Raw genomic sequence first — 22,586 nt, 5'->3', positions numbered from 1 at the left:
ATTGTTTAGCCATTAGAATCCTAAATTTTTTACTCATGAACAAAGGCAGTACCAGATTCGCCGAGTTTGCTAGTATTTAATTAATGTAAAGGTCAGTAAATAACTCATTCAGATTTCGATTAATGTTCACGACTAGACAAGTTTGCTTTATGTGGTTTTGCCAATTTAACTACTCTGCCGTCACCACACGGCATAGTAGTTAGATTAGATATGCCGTGTGGTGACGGCAGAGTAGAATACATTTGTCACCAACCCCTACTCTTCCCGCGGGTGTCGTAAGAGGCGACTTAGGGTCCACACATCAAACAGAGAACGGGCAGCAGCGCTCTCTGAAAAACATCAATCTTTTAAACTGCGATCTCCAACCCGCCTGCCAAGCGTGGGGATTATGGCAAAACCCTCCACTATAGTGGAGGAGGCTCATAGTCCAGCAGTGGACTGTAAAGGGCTGTTGATGCCAATTTAACAAAGCAATTACTCGTATGTAGTATGTAATGTACCACGCTCACTTAGCGCAAGCATTCGGCTAGGATCGCAAAACATCATATCAAGCGTACATTATGTTTTGTGTGGTAGTTTAATGTAATACGCACTTAACGAGCCTTAATCACTTTCAAATACAAATTACGGATTATATCCCACGAATAATACATATTTTGCAATATTATTTAGGTATACAGGTCTTCGGGATACGTTTTTTACACCCTGTATATTAGTAATGCTTAGATACCCTACAGGACCTTTCCCGTCCCAAATATAGCTTGCCCTATCACTAAGCTACTTCGATTACGAAGGTACCTCAATTGATTCTAAGAAGGGGCAAAGAAAATTCTGACGCCTTTGTTAACTTTTTTGCACGTCTTGATTTACAAGTGAGGTACATAAATTATGTAATACATATACATATGTAATAGAGATGTGAGCTAAATAGCGAAGTGATAAGTCTAAACAATGTTACATGGCTATTTAAAAGATATTATAATCAAACTGACCAGTCGTATTTAATTCTAACTAGTCATTAAAAGCCTATCAAAATTGAGGTCACAAAATGGGAAATACGGTCAGTGCGCGTAATATTATGGCATTTTATAATATTTAGAAAATAATTTACTATACTGATAACACTCCTATTGTGACTTGTTTAATATAAGTTATACATAATATTTGTTTAACCGCGATAAGCCGCCCGATTCTTATTTATTTGTACTATTATTATCTACTTAGGCTTGACTCTGTATTTTTACACACAAGGCAATCTAATCAATTCGTTTTGCAAACAAAAACAAAGTATATATATATATTCGAGCATTTGCCCCCAAACAATTTAAAGTAGCACTTTTTATATTGTAATTATCTAAAAAGAATCAATTAAGTAATGAATTTGAAGGTAGAGTCATTTTTGACTGCCTTTGCTAGATAAAATTATTAGTATTTAAATAACACTTAAAAAGTAAAGAAAAATCCAGTTTAAACAAGATTATCTTATCTAATTTATGAAAATGTACCAAATCACGTGTTGGTACCGAATTGATGTAAATAGATTGTATATCTCTTTTGTTGCATGGAACAAAGATAATACAAAGAATACCTACATTAGGTAAATGATACGCTTTCTTTTATAGAAAAACTTGTGTATGTGTAATTATGTGTAATGAGACAAGCGCTTCAACAATTTCTCTCAGATAGCATTTGGGAGAGTCACTGACTCTTTGGCAAATATCCCTGAAAGTGACATTGATGTCTAAAAATAAGGTTTCCAATGTTTGAGCCACTCCCGCCCATAATATTGTGCCGTAAGCTCTTACGTCACGGACTAATATTTTTAAATGTGAACTAATTGGAATCGAGGGTCACTGAACCTGTGTAAACGCGACCATTTTCAAAACTGACGCGTCTACAAATTAGAGTTGAAGTAAACCTTCATTGTCTTCGAAACCGCTGTGGAATACAAATGACTAATAACATAAATATGGGCAGCTTTAATATTTATTGTGCATCGCAATTAATTGTTCGAGTACACAGTCGATCCGTCTTAATCACTCCCAACAATTTAAATACCCATTGACATTTTGCAGACGTGATTGGTTCTGATTTATGGTTATTGTCTGTGAAAGTCACGTTGGATGCTGAAATAGCAAGTTTATGCCCGAAAACTTATAGATAAAGTAGAGTGGAGTGTACAAAATCGGTCAATGTTGCGAAAATTGCACGTTTAATGACTTTTTTTTTAATAATCAAGGACTGCGCTGCTGGGCTCGGGCGTCGTCAGCGAGCTTGAGGTATTGGTGCCGCGAGCGCTCGACTATTTTCGGATGGCATCGGCCAACATCGGCACCAAACACCTACTCTTTTTGTTTCGTTCGACAAAACGGGACGCAACAATGTTTATATGGCTACTCGATTAGTTTACGTACCGATATCCATACGCTTGCGTTTAAATAAATATTTGTAATTGATAATGTTTCTGTAATCTATTTCGCTTTATCTTTTGGCCGCGTTGTAGAGCGGAGTCTAAATAAGTCGCATCTGGGTGAAATTTATTTTTAACGGTAGGTTTATTATTAATCCTTATGAAATGTGTTTATCAATGAAGCGTACGTCGTACGTACGATTTGAGTGAAAGCGTTTCCAATATAAACTTTCTAAAAACTAAAGAATTACGACATCTATTCAATTTACTCTTTATTATCTCAAAGGCATTCATTGTGTGAGCGTTTCTCGAGTCATTTCGTTTGATTGTTGAAAGAGTCTGCCTTTACTTGTTAATTAGTTTTAACTAGATTGACTTGACTACCTATCTATAATCCTATTTAAAAATATTTCATCTACTTACAACAAAAAGAGTTCGAAACAAAATCCATTATGTAATAAATAATAAACTTTCCTGAAAATTTTTAAGTTGCTTTTTTATTACTGAATCCTTGCCAATCTATTAAATAAAATAATTCCTCATTCATTTACTAATTATAATAAGAAGATACCATTTAACTGGATGATGATTGTGCTTATAAATACAATACATACTTAGGTGAATCATACTATACTTCCGTGGCTTCGTGGTATTTTCACACCAAAACAAATGATCGCCAGTGCGGTAAACATAAGCATTGGATCCCAAAATAACATAAACAAAACACTGCTAAACGGTTTTATCATAAGTTTCAAAAAGCTCCGAGAACGGGAAAACAATATCTGACAGCGGCACATCAACGTAAAAAACTGCAATCGCATCATTATTTGTAACTAGCTTTCTGCCCGCGGCTTCGCCCGCGTGGAATTTTGTCTGTCACAGAAAAACTTTATCGCGCGCGTCCCTGTTTCAAAAACCGGGATAAAAACTATCGTATGTTCTTTCCCGGGACTCAAACTATCTCTATGCCAAATTTCATCAAAATCGGTTGCGAGGTTTAAGCGGGAAAGCGTAACAGACAGACAGACAGACAGACAGACAGACAGACAGACAGACAGACAGACAGAGTTACTTTCGCATTTATAATATTAGTTGGGATAGAGCATTTAATTTTGTAGATAGTGTGCAAGATGTAGAGTCGATAGCACTTGAGACAATACATTTCTGTTGAAAAATCGCTCCTATTACAACCGTTTAAGATGCCACAGTGTTTAGATTGATGTGCAGTTGTCTCTAAAACTCGTAGCAAACCAACTGGTGTTGCACCGGGCTTACGAAGGACAGGTCATGGGACTACAGTGAAGGTAGCTCTATTAGCCTTAGGGTTAGCATCTGCAAAACCCATAAATAGCCTAAAACTATCTTATAACAAGCTTTGAAATCCTGAAATGACTTATTTTACCTGAGTACACACCTGCTACATCGACAACAATACGTCGAACTCTATGTAGAGTCTTTTCACTCAAATATCCGCTTTCATTAAGACGACAGATGACTGCATATTGCTTGCACCCCTTTGTAAAGTTATTTTGTTGAATCACCTGCATCTGTCTCGTTTACTCATGGGAATATGTAAGGGAGACATCCGTGTTCCCTTTTTGAATATTTAGAATTCGTTTTGCAGATTAGGCCATGCGGTAGGTTGTAACAAAAGATCTACTAGCTCTGTATCTATTGTAATATTTCTTTGCCGATGGTGTAGTTAATTATGAAAGATGTTTTACTTTTTCGAGTGACGACGACACGTGGCGTTATGAAGACAAAGGCAAGTTAAGCCTTTAATAGTATGTTTCTTGTAATCGGACCGCAAACTTCTGATCTTTGTAAGTATTCTCAGATCTTGCAATTTGGAATCTAGGTATTGTGCTAAATTGTAAACGCGAAGCTTGTGTTTTATTTTAACTTCGTCATATTTTAACTACGTGTAATTGGTGATAGAGTTGCATAAACCATTTTGGTATGGGGTATCCTGTTAACTTTTATCAGATTATCTTTAAGGTTGATTCATTGGAACTTTCTGACCATTGTTTGGGGATTATCTACTAAATCAATAGAGACCTATCTCTCATTATGTTACGTACTAGATAATAAAATCGATTGAATCACAAGCAAAACATAATATGCGTAATATTTTCAAAAGCCGCGTACATGAATACGTTAAAACGATATGACGGACAGCTGTTCCGAGCGCGCTGCGGAATCGGTGCTACTCGTGTAAAGGTCATTGGACGCGCTTGTGAAAATCTTATCACCGCTCGATAAATTGCGTACACGATTACTTTATCGATGTAAAGCGTGAAATAGGAACGTAACAATAGTATTTTTCTCAATAACTTCACCTCGTTAAACATTTAGTAATGAAAATCGAACGTTCCGCGAAAAGTAGGTCAACTCACGACAACACTGCAATTAATTAATCTCAGATGAATTAAATGTTAATTAAACAAAGAACACGAAAGTTTCCTGCCTGACATATATTGTTTGAGACATCATCATCGTAGAGGTACAAGCAAACTTTTTATCGAACACCACACGGCGAACGCGACGTAAAAACTAGTTTATTATGAGCAGCAGCGTATAGGAACAAGAGTAAAACTGCGAAACATAATTGTGCATTTTAAAGCCCTTATATCAGTATTTATAAGCGAGCAAGTTATAGCGACGCGACGCCGCGCGCCGGCCGATGTTGAAAAACATCGCAAGATCAACGAGTATTGTTTGTGTTGTGGAAATTTCCAAACAAATCATATGGTATCTCTTGCTAGTACTACTTTGCTATTTCACACTAATTTAATGAAATCGTTGACCATAATTCTTTGAGAAAAACACGCAGGCTATTTTTAGACATTTTCCTTGGAAATTCTTAATCGGTTAACAGCCATTTAGTAATGAGTAAGATGACCCCTTCTGAAAATAAGGTTAATTTTTTGAAATGTATTCCCGAAATAGATAAAATAATAATTAACTAATAACAAGCACTTGGTACGTAATTGTTATCGCGCTACGTCACGGCGACACAATACATTCTTGTGATAACGATAACACTGAGGGAAACATGTCCAGTATTGTTGTCCTGACCTCGAAAATTATCGGTCGTTGTCTTTATGTTTGCGGAGGTTTTTTAGACCACCCTCGCGAACTTCGGTAAAGTGACTAACAATGCAGTGATGTTGACTCATGATGAAGGAAGCGTCATCTGAGCTGGAAGAATTTTTCCTAAATCAACAAGCTAATTTATTTTCTAAACGTAAACACCAGTTCAGATGTTCATGATCAATCTAGACGTTCATGTAGTCTTACAAATTCAAATATCCAGTCCTAAATTACTGAAATTTGTCACACGTGGGCTCAAAATATGAAATGACGATGACATATCCGTCGTTCAAATTGTCCACCTAATATTTAACACGTGGCTTACTCTGTAAGTATAAATGTAATGAGACTCGCGCGATCATTTCTATTAAAAGCATCGATTTAACGAGCGGAATGAGATGGTACACTCCGCGTACAGTAAATATGGGTCGGCAGACGCTCGCGTGCCGCGCGCTCCCGGCGGCCGCTAAACCAACTAATGAAATAACAAAAGGTGCAGCGCCTCCGTCGAACCGAATTTGTGTAACTCCCAAACCTGGTTTAACAAAGCCGACCTTGTCAACTGTACCGAGCAGAGTTTGTGCACTCATAAATGCACCAAAAAAGTTATCGCAAGATAATTCTTGTGCATTATCAGCAGTGTTCTACTTATGAGAGTGTGCGACGGTCATTTCCTTGAAAAGCGTTGCGTAAAAGTGCCCGACCGTTATTTGAGCCTGAGGCCGTTGCACTGATAGCGCTTTCCGAAATTCGGATTGCAAAAGCGAATCGTCGCGTTGGAGAGCACGAGCGGGCGCGAGCGGGCGACGAGGCAGAGTCGCGGGCCACGAGCTGCGGAAGTTACGGTGAACGGTGCCTCGGCGGCCTTGGCGGATCGGCGGCCGCGCGCCGAAGGTGAAAGTCTTGACGGCCTGCAATTATTGAACCTCGACCCACCATCCTCGTATATTCGGGTTACTACACTCCACGCAGTTACGGTGACGTACGCTGTACGCACTCCTGACTTCCGCATTCTAAGCCCAGATTCGACCTCAAAACAATCCAACTACTTTTCGGCGAGCACTGCACTTTAACCAACCACTAAAATTAAATCTCAGCTGCACTAATGACTTTAAAGTTTCAAACTCGAAACCAAACAATAGAAACTAATGATAGATTCGTGTCAGAAAATGTATTTTTATTACGTCTAAAAGCAGTCGGTACCTTCACGCGTGATTGAATTAGGCAATTTGAGGGTCAATCTGGCAGCTGTTTGGCTCCTATTCAAATTTAAATGTGCTGATGTCTTTAGTCTATCTTGAGTTGTTAATTCAGTAGACGAAGCTAGTAAACGATTGAGGTAAACAAACAGAATGATAGCGCGTTGTAAATGTGTGGATGGTGATTTTAGAGCGAATGTCTACGAGTGTTTTACGATAGGCGGAGTGGTTCGTCAGCGGCCGACGCTCATCGCGCGCAATATTCGCCCTCCGGAGAATTCAACAATAGCAGGTACCCGGCGCATCCCATAGGCACAATTGTAGCTCCCAAAGATACTGGAATTAAATGCTAATTATGATTGCCCAGTTGTAGAAGCGTTTCGGAATTATATAGGATTTATGGTGAAAGTTGTAAAGAGACTGGATTACTGTTTACCTCAACTCTAGCCAGTATCGTAGATTACTTATGCATATTAAAATATATTATTTTTACGAACGATCTCGCCGGGCTTGTTTCTCTCAATATTTTTAGAAATATTTTTTTACAAATCTCTTTAGATTTGGATCTTTTTATGAGAAAATTGGCAATTAGAACTTAAGCTTTGTATCATTACACTTTTATGTTTTCAGCTTTTGCAATCAAATTCTTTGGTATTATGTGTACAGGTATATCTTATGTATTACCCAGCACCTATTGTATTACACCTTCAACAGAAAACACGTTGAAATAAACACCTAGATCCATAGCATTGTTATGATTCAGACTGACTACGTTACAAAGACAATGATAAAATTGTAGACCTAATAAAACTCCTTGACTTACCTACGTGGTTTACTAATTGAAATTACCCACTTGTATCCAAAATGGGACTTTAATAGTTAGCATAATAGCAATCAAAACTTCAACAAAGCGTTTTACTTACTGCTAAGCTAACAGCAGCAATTTAACAGATCAAATTAATACAGATAAGAAGACAGAGATGTAAAGTTTTTCTCCCATAAAATCCAAGAAATAAAGTAGAAAGTAGAAATGTGCATCAAGTCGAAAATTGAGATTGGAAATAGCAAGCGAGTGTCACAATAAATAAAAATTATCAAAAAGGCACACGGATTAGAGTGAGGATAATGAGGTATCCTTCGCTAGGAAGGGGAGCATCTACGGCAGGGAGCGGCCTGCGCGCCCTGTGTAAATCACAAGAACTTATGTATGGGATAGGCGAGCAGGCAGTTTGGCGCGCGAAGCCGGTCGCGGCGGACGTATCGAACGGGTGCTCTCGAGCGAGTTCATAGTAGCCTCCGTTGTTTGGACAAGTGCTAAGTTGATCGTTTTATGACGTGATACAGCTCGTTGACGTTCGGCCTGTTGGCATTATGTACAAATTAACCGTTCGACTTTTAAATTCTGTGTGTTGTTTTTGAACGTTTTGGATTATTTATTTTTTTGGAGTGCTGTGACTTTTTTTGGAGTGTTCCAATTTTAAAAAGGTAATAAAAAGTGTTTTTTTTTTTATTATTTTAGTTTTTTATATTATTATAATCTGAAGATTTATTGGTGTGATTGTTTTGAATAGTTTTAAAACAAAAAAAGTTTTATTCAGATTTCTTTGTTTTTTTTTCTTTTTTACAGTTTTTTTTAAATACATTTTTTTTATTCTTGTAAATTCTTGGCGACAATTAAAGTAACATGCAGAATTAATTATTATGACTTACCAAAGTGTTTGGCGCAACAGCTGTAACTTTTGTTTTTTTTTCTGTAACAAAGAGACAGTTATGTAGCAAAGCAAGAGCGTAATAACATACTTACACATACATACGGATATGCATAATATTTAAGAGTGGCTTAAAGATATATAGGTATGTGTGTGACGTAGTAATACTCTAATGAAGTTAGGTAATAGTTTGAAATAGCTATTCAATTTAGCTTTGCAATAGTGATTGCGAGAGTATTGTACTTATTTGTATGTGATATTTAAAAGTGGTAATACTGATTTAAATAAGTTTTTTTTTAGTTTTTATGGTTAATTATTGCTAACCGAATGACAATTAATTTAACCTTAATTAAAAAAAAGTTGCTTGATTTCTAATTTCTGGAGGAAAAAATGCAATTTTGACGTAATGTCTTTCTAAAAGTTAATGAGACTGTGTAATTAGTTTAAATGTTGAAATCACCATGCGTTTTCAATTTCTACCTGACCAGCCCTTTTGATCGCTATGCCGACTAGTGCCGTCTCGTTCCCACTCAGTAAGAGTGAAAGAGAGGGCTGTAGCGTATGGATCTCATTCGGAGACTTTGAGAACTGAGATTAATTTAAGTGGTTCTGGTTTGACAATAAAAAGCGTATAAAGTTATGGGAAATTAGTTGTTTTTACTGTTTTCTGGACTAAATAAAACAAAGTCTTAAAAACGAGGCACCTATGTACTTAAGTCACTTAATACCAATATTTATTATGAATAAGTGACAGTTTCACAGAAGGTCCACTTAACATTAGGCACAAATCATTATGAATAAGTTTTTTTATGATATAATTTTTATCTTTGAATATGAATTTGAATAGCCATGTTATCGACCCAGCTCCATTATCATAACGATATTTCTTATCAGTTGAACTACAAATTGACATAACTTATCATTTACTGCCTATATTCTTTGTTAAGATAGCTCGTTTTTAAATAAAAAAGCATAGCTACCACAGATTTAAAAGATATTTGTAAAGAAGAGATAATACCCATCAACTCCCAGGTGCATTCATTTCTGCAACTAGAACCTAATTGATATCCTATTGCAATGGGCACACGGTTCACTTTCATCTACATGAGCTGCAAATATTTTATTAACTAGCGGCCGCCCGCGACTTCGTACGCGTGGATCCCGTTTTACCCCCTTCATCTATCTTACGCGGTTTAGATTTATTCATACAAATGTTTTTTCCCGCTAACTCCCGTTCCCATGGGAATTTTGCAATATCCTGTTGTAACTAAGCTTTACGTTTACTAAGGTACCTGCATGCCAAATTTCAAGCGTCTAACTTAAGCGGTTTAGATTTTTCATACAAAAGGATTTTCCCGCTAATTCCCGTTCCCGTGGGAATTCCTAAGTATACTATAACCTGCCCAGGAGTATGAAGAATAATTGTACTAAGTTTCGTTAAAATCCGTCAAGTAGTTTTTGTTTCTATAAGGAACATACAGACAGACAGACAGACAGACAGACAGACAGACAGACAGACAGACAGACAGACAGACAGACAGACAGACGGACAGACAGACAGACAGACAAAAATTTTACTGATTGCATTTTTGGCATCAGTATCGATCACTAATCACCCCCTGATAGTTATTTTGAAAATATATTTCATGTACAGAATTGACCTCTCTACAGATTTATTATAAGTATAGATTTAGGCTAAATGAAAGTTGTTATAAGACAATTATAATTAGAATACAACCGTTTTTAATATCCAAATATCTTGAATATTCTATGAAATTCAGGGAAATAAACATGTAACCTTTTGATTTAATACATTTTATTGAATTAATTTAAACAGGTTTTAACGCGATACGCGGATAAGTAACATTTTATTGCTTTTAAAATGTGCTTTACGTTAATTCTCATCATTAAAATAACAGTTCACTGTACTTTTAGCCTTTAAAGTTTAAGTGAACATAGAAAAGAAATCACTGACTTATTATTTCTTTATGAAATAAAATTTACCGATCAATTTAATTACTTAATGACTCAAGTAGATATTGTTTATTACGAGCATGTTGATTTACTGGATTGTTGTACGTTAACATTACGTTAGGTGTTAGTTGAATCAGTGTAATCGAAAATGTATTTTATTCGTTGCGTAACAGATTTCTTTTTAACACGTTCTGGTATCGATTTGGGTTAAATATTAAAGGCCCGTAATACGAAACGATGATTAAACTCGGTTCAGACATGGAGATAAAAAGCGTGTGTTTATTCCAAACAATGAACTTCACCAATCACATAAGTACATATTAATGTAGGTAATATTTGATGTATTTAAAGGGTAGAATCACAAAACACGGGTGTTAATGACAATAAAAACCAGACTAGCACTATTCATGGCATCATTTCAGTTAAGCATTACATTCCTCGTCACTTTCTTTCTAAATGTAGGTTAAACTTATGAATAAGGGAACAGTGTCCAAAATATTTTGCAAAATCACATAGATTAAAAAGCTGTCAAAGTGCAAAACGACAATATTTTGCCTAAATACATTTCCCACTCAAGAAAGTGATGATTGTTTATTGAACCAAAGCTTTAAATTTTACAAATCGAATGCAAGCGTAGAGCCACAATGACATATTTATTTAGCCCGATGATTTATTCATAGTGCCCGACATTACACCGTTTCATTTTACCGGCTCAAAATGCGTTAGCTTTGTTATTTATTTCCAATCGTTGTGCAGGATTGGTTTTACATAGATTACGAGTATAATGTAGAGACGAGCACATCAGAATATGCACTTTCATTGCAAAATAACACCTAATACAAAAACAGAAATTGTTATAATGTTTAAGGTGCTTGAGGTGCTGTCGTTTTTTTCTTAGTTGTACATTACTTCTATGAATTTTTAAGAAAAAAAAAACTTGATATACTCTAATGCTCTGGATTATTCTCAAATACAGAATAGAGTTTGCTATGTTTTAGTATCCCTACTTTGTACATAAAGTTAGCACAAAGAATTTATGAAAATTGAAGCTACACCCACTGGGTAATTGACTCGCTCGTGTGGACAAAGCTCAGACTTTGAAGCCCTGAGCCCTTTTTCATTACTATTTCATACCTTTTCTGTATAATAAGAAATTGGTAAGCGTTGGTGATTTATATAAGGACTACAAACAGAGGATTTGCTCATATAACTTCCTTGGCCAGGCTTTCTCCACGGGGGAACCTAGTTCATGTTATGTAACACGGAAGCTTTATTTAATTCTTTGAAATAAACTTAAGGTTCTTTCTTTGAACTATGTATAAAAGTTTTTCTACCATGAAAATTGTTTCATTTGGCACAACTGCAAGCTCTAGGTATGTGCGCAAAATTAAAAGACAATGCCGGAAATTGGCGTCTTTTTTTTTTCGCGCGGCCATCGACCAAACTTTGTTTTTTGATTACAAAATAGTGTAATAAACCAAACTTACTATGGCATGTATACCTCTAAACTCAGTCTGAACTGAGTTACGAGCATTAGAAGTTTGATGATTTTCATACTAGATTTGCTTTTTGCGCGCAAAGTTTTGTAAGAAATTGCAACAAAATAGTGAGATTTTATGTGTAAACAAACAATACCATCCATTAACAAACAAATCCAGGTCCAACTTCGAGAAAGAGGTCAATCGTCGAATCCAACTCGGATGGGCAGCGTTCGGGAAGCTTCGCCATATACTCATGTCCGAAATACCGCAGTGTCTCAAGACGAAAGTCTTCGAGCAGTGTGTGTTGCCAGTGTTGACATATGGATCCGAAACGTGGTCGCTTACTATGGGCCTCATAAGAAGGCTCAAGGTCACCCAAAGGGCGATGGAGCGGGCTATGCTCGGAGTTTCCCTGCGTGATCGAATCAGAAATGAGGAGATCCGTAGGAGAACCAAAGTAACCGACATAGCTCGCAGAATTGCTAAAATCAAGTGGCAGTGGGCGGGGCACATAGCTCGTAGAGACGATGGCCGTTGGGGCAGGAAAGTTCTCGAGTGGCGACCACGGGCTGGAAAACGTAGCGTGGGCAGGCCTCCTACTAGGTGGACCGACGATCTGGTAAAGGTCGCGGGAAGAGCCTGGATGCGGGCAGCGCAGGACCGTTCATTGTGGAAAACCTTGGGGGAGGCCTTTGTCCAGCAGTGGACGTCATTTGGCTGAAACGAACGAACGAACCATCCATTAAAGGCTCCAGACATCAGTATGGAGCAGAATCAGCGCAATAAAAAATAGCGCAATATTTTGTTGCAATTTCTTACAAAACTTGCGCACAAAAAGCAAATCTAGTATGAAAATCATCAAACTTCTAATGCTCGTAACTCAGTTCAGACTGAGTTTAGAGGTATACATGCCATAGTAAGTTTGGTTTATTACACTATTTTGTAATCAAAAAACAAAGTTTGGTCGATGGCCGCGCGAAAAAAAAAAGACGCCACCTTCCATACAAAATCTGGCATTGCCATTTTGAATTAGTGGAACTCAAATAGGTAATAAATGATTCGGATAAACAAACTGACAAATCTGTCGATTGCTTTTTGATTTTTTACAGACTTCGAATTCCAATAACACTAGAACGGCATCTAATTAAGGTTTTTTGTGAACAATCTCAGAGTAGTTGACTCAAACAATAATAAAATAGTGATTTCTCTCACAATTAAAGAAAATGCAGCAGTCTTGTATCATGTTTATTAAATTAATTAGTGAAAATAAAAACAAACACGATTCTGTACACAGGAAAATTGCTCTTGAGAACAATATTTTCATAAAGTATCATTATACAGTCGACAGCATTTGAATCTATCACCAGTGACAGTTATCCTTTGAATTTGAGCCTTAAATTAGAAGGAGTAAAGTTAAAAATCCATTGGGGAAATGACGTCACTTTGTGGTAAGTTGATATGCAGACTGTACAGAGTAGGTGTTTGCCACATACAATTATGTAAATAAGTCGATAAAAAGTTACCTACATACTGTAATCGAATCACAATATCTTTAGTACAGGTTAAAAGACAGAGAGCCGTGGTTCCGTCCCGCTCGCTCGTAATATTATAAACTTTACTGTTTGGGAACCGTGCCAAGAGCTTCTAGTATCGTTTTGAGAGCAAAAACAGTATTAATAAAGTTTGTTTTAATACTCTTTTGTCTTTCATTACGTGTACGTGAACAAACGTCAATTAACAGATCGCTAAGTGGGCACGGCTTCATGGTATTACATTTGTAATTACTTAAGTATTTGCTTTTCTTGGTAAAAATAGCTAATTTGGTGAAAGAATACGAATATCCGTAATCCTAATCACCAAATACTGAAATGACTTACATAATTACAGTATAAGCAAATGGCGTCGTTAGGAGTGACGATGACGACATATTATTTTGTCTACATGTTGACTGGTCGTCATCGGATTCGTAAGTTTCATAATAACAAAGCAAAGGAAAACTCCATTAACTTGAACAAATAACAAAAATCTGTCGTGAAACAATTATTAGTGACCGCTAAAGCAAGTTACTTTAAAGAAGCTAATCTAATCGCTAAAAATATTAACAACTAACTTAAAAGGATGTTTTTATAAACTACAAAAAACATTCCACTTATTCCCAAAAAGTTAAAACACTGCACAAATTCCCGTTGCAGGGCAGTCACTTATAACTACAAATTCGTGGACAAAACGACTTTATATTCACAATATAAATAAGGCACAAACAAAGGCCGTAAAAAGCACGTCAACCGAGGCCATTACAGTTGATTTATTTCTGTAACGCTCTGCACATCGACGCTACGGACTCAGAAAATCTAGAATTTCTCGAATAAACCCCTCGATGGACGCGACTGCGCTCCGACAGTTGTTTTGAGAGCCAAACGAATACGCGCTAACCATTTACTGCTACGTGTGACAAAGATTAGTATGCTCTGAAATAAAGCCCGCACTGTACGAGGCATTTTGAAAAGTTTCTGAACACAAGGTCCTGTTAGCCGAGTGGATGGCCAACAATTTAACGGTAGTTAATATCGATGCTCATGAGAAAGCCAGGAGCTGCAGAAATGAGCTCAGTTGAACTAAATTAATGAAAAGTATGTAACTGAAACTGAACTGAAAGAGTGCAAAGAACACGAAGAATTTGAAATGATTTTTAGTAACGTGGATATGGATATTGATCCCTAAAATACTGTTAAATATTGTGTAAATCGACGTGGTAGGAAGGAAGTAAATGAAGAAAATGTTAATCAATTCTTAAGTGACGTAACTGATTTTAGACTTGAGTTTGATCCATTACAATTTCCTCGTCAGTATATTTAAACCTTTTGAAACACCGATAGACATAATCCTCGAATATGACCAGTAAGAAACAAAATGAATAATGATTTAAGGAACACCCACAAACATTATAAATATTAATTTCGGCGACCTTGCCATGTAGTCGAAGCTTAATTACGAATGGCTCCTGACCCAGAAAGGTATTGTACTGTATCACAACTGATTACATAAAACATCTTTGTTTTATAAATGACACTAAACTAATCCACTCTGTTTCTTTCTGAAGGTAGTCAAAGAAAATTTTAGCTCCATAAATAAGTACAGTTAAACCAAAATCGCATTTGGGTACTTCATCATTCAAATATTAATATCAGACTGTGTTTCTGTGGCAAAATCGCACTTATCACCACTGCAGAAGATGTCTTAATATTGGCTTTGTGTGCCGTCGCATCGTCCATAATTATTGTTTGTCCATGTCATAACTTTTGTAATCCAAAAAAAAATGTGTCCTGTCAAATTGTATAATATTTCAAATACATAAATTCTTATGGTTAAATTCTTATTGTTTCATGTTGGCCTATTATTATAATCGCTAGTAAGTAGGATTCTGATATAAGTTCTAAGATTAGCTCTTGAATTGATAGCCTAAATCAACCTAAATCAAATGGTTGCTTGCAATTATAATTTATTGTTCTTACCAAACCCAATAACTGCGTTTACAATAAAATTGTTCCATTGACTTGTATTGCTTTATCAAATTGTGATATCAGAATTCATAAATGTCATCAGAAATACAATAAATTACAAATAATGCGCGAGCAAACATTAATTCAATGCGAATTACGAAAAATGCCATTAACAAAAGGATATCTGGTTTTAATTGATTGTAATTAATTAAATGAAAAAGCAACTGTTTTTGTATTACCTTTTGCTAAAAGCAAGCAGAGTAAATGAACAAAAATGAATGCTCAGTCCACTGAAAGGCTAAAACTAATTTTATCAAGTGGAACCAAAATTGTGGTGAAACTACAAACCAGAAGATCGTTCACGGCTTTGATTTCATTGAAAGACACGTTTTCGTTTGTTATAAGAAGATAAAGTCAACTAAACGTAGAACTACTTTGATCCTTATAGTCATCACGATAAAGACAAAAGTCCTCTGGCCACTAAAGTAAGTGTAGTTATGTTTACAGAGAACCGCGTAGGTATAAAACTGTCCGTCAACTTTTGTATTTATTAAATGTAAAATATGTTGTTTTGTTGTTCACTTACTCGCACTTTTGTCTGATGACGTTATAATTTTGAAACTTATTGTCTAAGCAATTAACACAAAAACAGCACAAAACATGTTCACAGGGAAGCCCGTTACTGCACATATTAAGGGCACGATAACAAATTAGATAAAAAGTGAAAGGGCGTTATTTGGTAATTCTGTTTGTCTCATAGAAGAATTTTACTCACAATTTTAGTTGTTTGAATTTCTCGGTATTAAAACACACTTTATGATTCCAAGCTAATGCGTTAGCTGAAAACTCTCTAAACTAATGGATGTGTATAATCTTGTTAAGTCTACATACTTAATTCACTGAAGTCTGTAATCATGTGTTTGTACTTTTTCTTTTTGATTATTATCTATTTGACTATAGCCTAATCAAAAAATCTTGAGCCATTTAATTTTTATGTTTTATTCCACAAAAATGTTGAAATTTCAATTTTGCAGTAAAGTCAAATTCCATTTCGCATTTTGAATCACGGTTCATCCGCGTCAATATGTGACAGACGTATTTGACAAATTGTTTGCCCGAAAGCAATATCGAAAATCATCCTACGCGCGCTATTACAAGACAATTTGTGACGCAAATTCAACACCGGCTTTTATCAGGGCTGTTCTGTAACCGTGATCGAAATGAAAAAGTGTCACGTCGGTAGGCGGCGTTTCGGTAGCGTTTGTGCTCGGAACGATCGCGGTTGTGAGACAGAAAGGAAAGTGCAGGTAGTGTTGTGTTGCCTCGCCGTGGCAAGCAAGATTTATTAGATCGTAACTGGTGGGGTCGGCAGCCGGCAGTCGGCACTCGCGCCGCCGTCGCGCGCTCTCCTCAAAAAAAAACATGACCCGAGCAGCCGAGGCATACCACGCACGCACATTATCATAACTTTTTAAACCGCATTTGTTCACTATGGCTAAGCTTACGCGAAAGTGGATCACTCCTGCTTGATTACTAAACGTTTTTCATTTACGTTCCATAGCCGAAAATGTTTTTACTAGCATATTTTTATAATCAAAAGTTTTTCTGAAGGTCGTAACAGTAATTTTAACGTGCGTTATACTTGATACAGCGCCTCGGTCGGGCGAGAGCTAGGTTATAGTCGTTTTAGCGCAAAACACGTACCGTATAACATCTTTTCGATAATAAGATTCTGAAAGAACGTGTTCAAGTCAGACGAAACACTAGTTTTATAGTCGCGGAGCAGTCGAGTGGTTTAGTTAGGTATTCTTATTTAATCTTTAAAACACCACTTGATTGAACTGTTGTATTCCAAGTGCCAAATTATGTTGAAGTAATACTTTTCCGGTTAGATCATCTATGAATTACATAACAAAAGAATTTTATTCTGTTGCTAAGCCAGGAAAACTTTGCAAAGCGTGGAGAGGAACATTGTTAAACCTCAAGTGCCCTCAATATGCTCTCGCTTTTTTCTCGCAACTCTACACAGAGGAATGATTTGATTTATTTATATTATTCAATAAATATTATAACAACAGCTATATCCTCGCATCATTTGTATTGTATTGATATTGATGCCATCTTACGAAAATACCAGGAAAATTAATTATTATCCTTTGAATCCCAAGTTCATCATCATTTCAAATTTTCCTCTAAACATAACATGTAAATTTTTGTGTCTGGTTGTCGGGGAAAATTGGTAATTTTTTAAGGATTTATTCCTTCATTTATGCTAACAAATTGATAATGGTGGCAGGAAAAAATACTTTTGTTTTCCTCTTCGCAGTCGTTCAGGCATTTCATCTGTTGTTAGCGTTATTCGTGTCCTAATTAACTCTTGAGTATCGGTTGTTTGTTTGTCTATGTTCATTTGGTTAAATAATCTCATTACGTATGCTTCGGAGGTTAATTCAGTGAAGGTTGTTAAATCTATGGCAATATGAGGAAATTAACAAAACTGGGCTGAGTGCTAGTCAGTCAATAGCGTCTAAAATGACGGCTCGGCTACGTCACCCGCTTCCTCTGTGCACGTACGTAGCCGTACTGGAATGACGCAATTGGCTTTTTCAATGTCTTATCTACAGTGAGGTATGTTGTCACTCGACCAGCGACCGCCGCGCTGCGCACACGCTGGTCTCGCGCCGTTTATTTTTGTTTCACTTCTACTTGATCACTTTTTACTGTCGAGGACAAAGCGACGTGTTGCGCGGCCGTATTTTGTCAGTGTTTTGAACTTTGTGGCATTGAGTGATCCATTTAATAAATTAACAAGGTCTCAGTGGATTACTTATCATGTTGATGTCAGGATTTTTCATCATTTCCTCTGATTTACCTTTCAGGTGGGTTTCGAATTTGTTGGTTTGTTTTTTTTTTGTTTGCTTTATTATCTTTGTTGGTGTCTCACCTTTTTGAAACGATCGCGAGTGGAACGGATTGTAACAAGTTATGAACCTGATTGGCGCGTTCAGTCGTTGATGCATTGTTCTTTGATTGACCCAGTACTCGTGATTGCGAAATAAATAATTATGGTTTCTCCTTGATTTGAGTTACAAACTCAGATTCTTTTGAGTCGTTTCGAGTTTGGTGTTTTTGATTTTAACGTGTTGCTTTCACTGTTTTATTAGTTAGCTTACATAGTCGTATGTTTTGGGATTCCCACCTAATTATAATGTGGTATTTTGACTGAGGTTATCCGGGGGATACCCAGGGAAATTTGTAATAATTATGACTATGATGCATTTTGTACTATTCCATATTATTCTTGTGACCCTGTTTAATTGATATTACTTCTTGCTACAATAGCGCTAATGATGTGTTTCGTTTGTTCCAGAATGACGCCGCAAGAGGAGCGGGAGAGTGCGCGAGGGGCGGAGATAGCAGACGCGTTTGAGGACGAGATGTTCGGTCCTCCGCGGACGGAGCCCGCCGCCCGGCCCAAGCTCTCCATGATATCCGCCCGCCTCCGCGCCAACGAGGAGCGCAAGCGGGTCATCGAGATCTGCTCCCAAAAACTAGAAAACATCGAGGACCCCGCGCGCGACCTGCGCCGCTCCGTCTGCATCAATAACACATACTGTCGCTTGAGCGAGGAGGCGCGCCGCGAGAAGGAGGCGAGAAGAAGGCGCGCGCGCGAGGAATGCGACGACTCCTGGGTGGGCAAAAAAGCGAGGCGGGCCGTCGAAGACGAGTGCCTCGCGTTACTGGACGCCATTCCTGAGCTTGGAGACGCGAACCTCGGCTGCGCGCAGCTGGCGAGGCAGATGCCGCGCCAGGACGTGCCCCTGCTGCCGCCGGGCCTGCTCACGGTGCTGGACTCATGACCGCGTCGCAGCGCGTCCCTGCATGCCCCCCTGTGATGCGCCCCGTGCGCCCCGACGCCCGCGGGCCCGCTCGCCGCCGCCCGCGCTCGCGGCCAGCCCGCCGAGAGCGAGGTGTCACTTGTTACCCGGAACGGACGCTCTGCGTTTAGCGAATACCTTGTTGTTTAAGAGTACTTACTTTGTTAGCGAGTTTTTTTTTATTATTTAGAGAAAGTTGCTCAGGCGCTGCCGATGGGCGCGGTCCAATTAGTGTTCAATGATTATTTTTACTATCAGAGAACTCGGAGTGCTTTGTCCGCTGTCAACGCGTCATGTGTGAGACGCGTGTACTGAAGTTATGGAAGTTATCGTTTTTATTGAAGGATTAGCTAATAAGCGATAATTATGTTACATTATTGTACTTTAAATGATAGTGATTTAAGAGATAGTGCAAAACGACTGGGAACGGTTGCGTTGAAGCTCCACAATACTCTTCGTCTAGATGTAGGTAACGGTTTATATCACTTTAAACGTTATACACATTTGTTGTAATCGCTATCGCTTCGCAGCACAAACATAGCGTGCTCGGACGGCCGGTTCATTATTGTGAGCCGTTCGGCGAGTAGGCATCAAATTACTCGACTACACTAACACGCCTCTGTGAATGAACTGATTCAGCGTTTAATTACTTTCCGAATAAATATTGATGTGCCGTCGAGAGTATATAAATCGTTTAAAGAATTTAGTGAAAGGTGAAAACAAAAATATTGTCGAGTTTGGTGCGCGGCGCTGATGGGACTGGCCGAGGTTGGCGCGACATTGGGCCAATATACTTGGCCGCCAACACGCGAATGCTCGGCGATGCATTTTAGACAAGTCTGACTTTTGAGTTTTGTTAAATATTATCGCTTAAATAAGTTTATTTTATATTTTCGTTTTAGTTCGGTTACCTGATGTCACCATTTATGCTTTTGTTACCATTATGATAATTTGGTTGAACCTTCCGAGTTTAGGTTACATAATCCACGGTTGTTGTTTATTTAATTTTTGTAAGAATGCGAGAATTTAATATAACCGTTATCGGATGTGCAATGAGTTCGTATTTAATGTGCAATTCGGATGAACAAAAACGAAGTTCCTTTTCTTTTGAAATCTTAATTGTCGCAAAATATATTGGTAGTGGCCCGTTTCGCCCCCTCTGAATAGTAAATAGGTAGGAGGGTGGGAGGGGGGAGGGGGCGCCGGCGGGCGGGGGCCTCCGCATCGTTCCCAGAACTCCTGTGATATTAGCCTAGCCTGTGTGTCGTATTTGTGCTAGTTTCCCCAACCTTGTTTGGATCGCAATGTATTAAAAGATGCTTCAAAAAAATAATTTCCACCTCTATTGGCCATTTTATACGGATTAACCGGATTTTGTAGTCGTTTAACCGGCTAGTGACGCATTTAGAAGTTTTGTCACTTATTGATAGTAGACAATTGTTTTTATATAATTTGCGTTTGAATGTATTGTTGATAATCATTATGTATTATAAAATTTTAAATGTTAAGAGCTTGTATACACTCGCCGCAGCCTATGTCGGGGCCGCTGGCAAGAGATTACGACTAAGTCAGAAATATAAAGAACACAAACTGTGTTCTGTATAAATCAATAGTTGTTAAATTGGGATACAACCAAAAATGTATTTTACAAAATGATTACTATTAAAACGCACATATTTAATTGTAAGTAGTTTTCATAACGTACTGCAGACAGAGCCACGTTCAAAAGTTGTAAATATTAGATGTAAAAAGCGTATGAATGACCAAAACCGTTTCATCGCCGTAGTTTTAATTTACAGCGTGGCTTCCATGGTGTCCTCCTGAAGTTTTGTGAGATTTATTTAGGAGATAAATAAATTATTTTGTACCGAGCCTTTAGTTTTAGTTGTACGTTAATTCCGGAATAAATTATGTCCTACATCGAACATGCAATGTGTCCGTGATTCGAAATTGAAAAGTCCTTTGTGCCCTGCGGAGTGGCGACAGGAATTAAATTAGAAAAATTGCGATAAAATGAGATAACACATTGTTTGCAAAGCTCGTATCTGCGAGAACAATACATTACCTACTATTTCCGCTAGTTACCTCTCAGATAATGTCACTCTTAAAGTGTTCACCTTAATGCGTTTAAACTTAAATTTCCTCGTAAATTACAGACTGTCGAAAGATTTTCATAGCCACCTAAATCACTGCTAGCTAATTTATTTGGTTTTGCTTTTAACGATGACTCGAGTAAAAGTTTATAATATATAATTGATTTAATTAGTTTCAAACGGCGCGAAATAAAATGCAGTCTTAATTTATTCAGTGCATTCTGAAACGCGTTAGATCGCTTCTTATTCGCTTTGATTCGCGCCGAACATAAAAAGAGCAGAATATTGAACACTATCAGATTATTGGATCGCACGCGAACTGTCGCCCTCCCGCTCGCACCTACGCCTAATGACGAGAAGGAGCGACGATCGAATCTTTGCTCTCAAAGGAAAAATACATTAATGCCCTACCGAAGGCCAATTCTTTATTAATAACGAATAAACTGTATTTCCTGTTAATAACGTTTCATTAAAATCACGATACAAAAATATTGAAGCCGCTCGGAGATTTTTCTGTTTGAAAAGGACCAATTGCATTATTCCGAAAAACCAAATTGTAATATCTTTTAAAATTCAGATTGGCAAGCGAATACGGCTTTCCATTTATTTCTGTTTTTTTGTTTATAAACTTTAGTTTTTTTTATTCTTAGCTAGGAATTCGAGTGGCCAGCACTTATGGTATCAAATAGTAAAACATTTTACCAGAGACTGTTTTATCTTTATAAGTTTTTATGCAATTTTATTTCGGGCAATATTGAATTCCTAGCTTACGTGATGATTTTATAGCACTGGGTTGTATTGTACAGACTTTGTGACTTAAATTTATATGTTATAACTTAAAGATAATGTATTTATTAAGTCTGTACAGCGACTTGAAGCGAGGTTTTGTTCTGATATGAAGTTAAGAGAATGTTCTGTAAATGTTATCATAATTTTATTATTGTGATTAGCTGCTATTTTATAAATGTTTCCTGTCTTAAGCTAAGAGATGATCATTAAATAAATATTAAATTGAAACAGTATTGTGGCATTATTTTATAAGATCCTTTTCCACGTAAAGCTTATTTGTGAGATATCTTAGTCAAAGATAATATTGACCTCTGGGTTTCTGAGCTAGCTGATAAAAGTTACGAGTCATCAGATCTTTTCAATTTCTGTAACTGATTGATAAGGATTGTTCATCCAGGTCATTTAACAGTTGCATAACAAGTCGTATAACATTTAAAGATTCTACATCAGTAAAGTTTAA

General features: G+C 37.3%; 1 protein-coding gene across 2 annotated transcripts; it reads left to right on the top strand.

Annotated features, from left to right (window-relative positions):
• The first annotated feature begins 7,905 nt into the window (after positions 1-7,905).
• On the top strand, positions 7,906-22,359 carry LOC114362534 (uncharacterized). 2 transcript variants are annotated; one of them, XM_028317979.1, is made up of 2 exons: positions 7,906-8,187; positions 18,737-22,359. In XM_028317979.1, the coding sequence occupies exon 2, from the start codon at positions 18,738-18,740 to the stop codon at positions 19,224-19,226; it is 489 nt and encodes a 162-aa protein (XP_028173780.1). In that variant the 5' UTR covers positions 7,906-8,187; position 18,737; the 3' UTR covers positions 19,227-22,359. The 2 variants fall into 2 exon arrangements, with proteins under 2 accessions (XP_028173780.1, XP_028173779.1); XM_028317978.1 differs by lacking the exon at positions 7,906-8,187 and adding an exon at positions 17,986-18,245.
• Positions 22,360-22,586: the final 227 nt, after the last annotated feature.

Source organism: Ostrinia furnacalis, unplaced genomic scaffold, assembly GCF_004193835.3.
Source record: "Ostrinia furnacalis isolate ACB-3 unplaced genomic scaffold, ASM419383v2 OfSCF6580, whole genome shotgun sequence".
NCBI classification, from domain to species: Eukaryota; Metazoa; Arthropoda; class Insecta; order Lepidoptera; family Crambidae; genus Ostrinia; species Ostrinia furnacalis.
This window is presented reverse-complemented; position numbering and strand designations above follow the sequence as displayed.

Coding starts and splice junctions, on each gene's coding strand:
- LOC114362534 (XM_028317978.1), top strand. CDS start 18,199: ATGTTGATGTCAGGATTTTTCATCATTTCCTCTGATTTACCTTTCAG. Junction 18,246..18,736: donor TCCTCTGATTTACCTTTCAG/GTGGGTTTCGAA, acceptor CGTTTGTTCCAG/AATGACGCCGCAAGAGGAGC.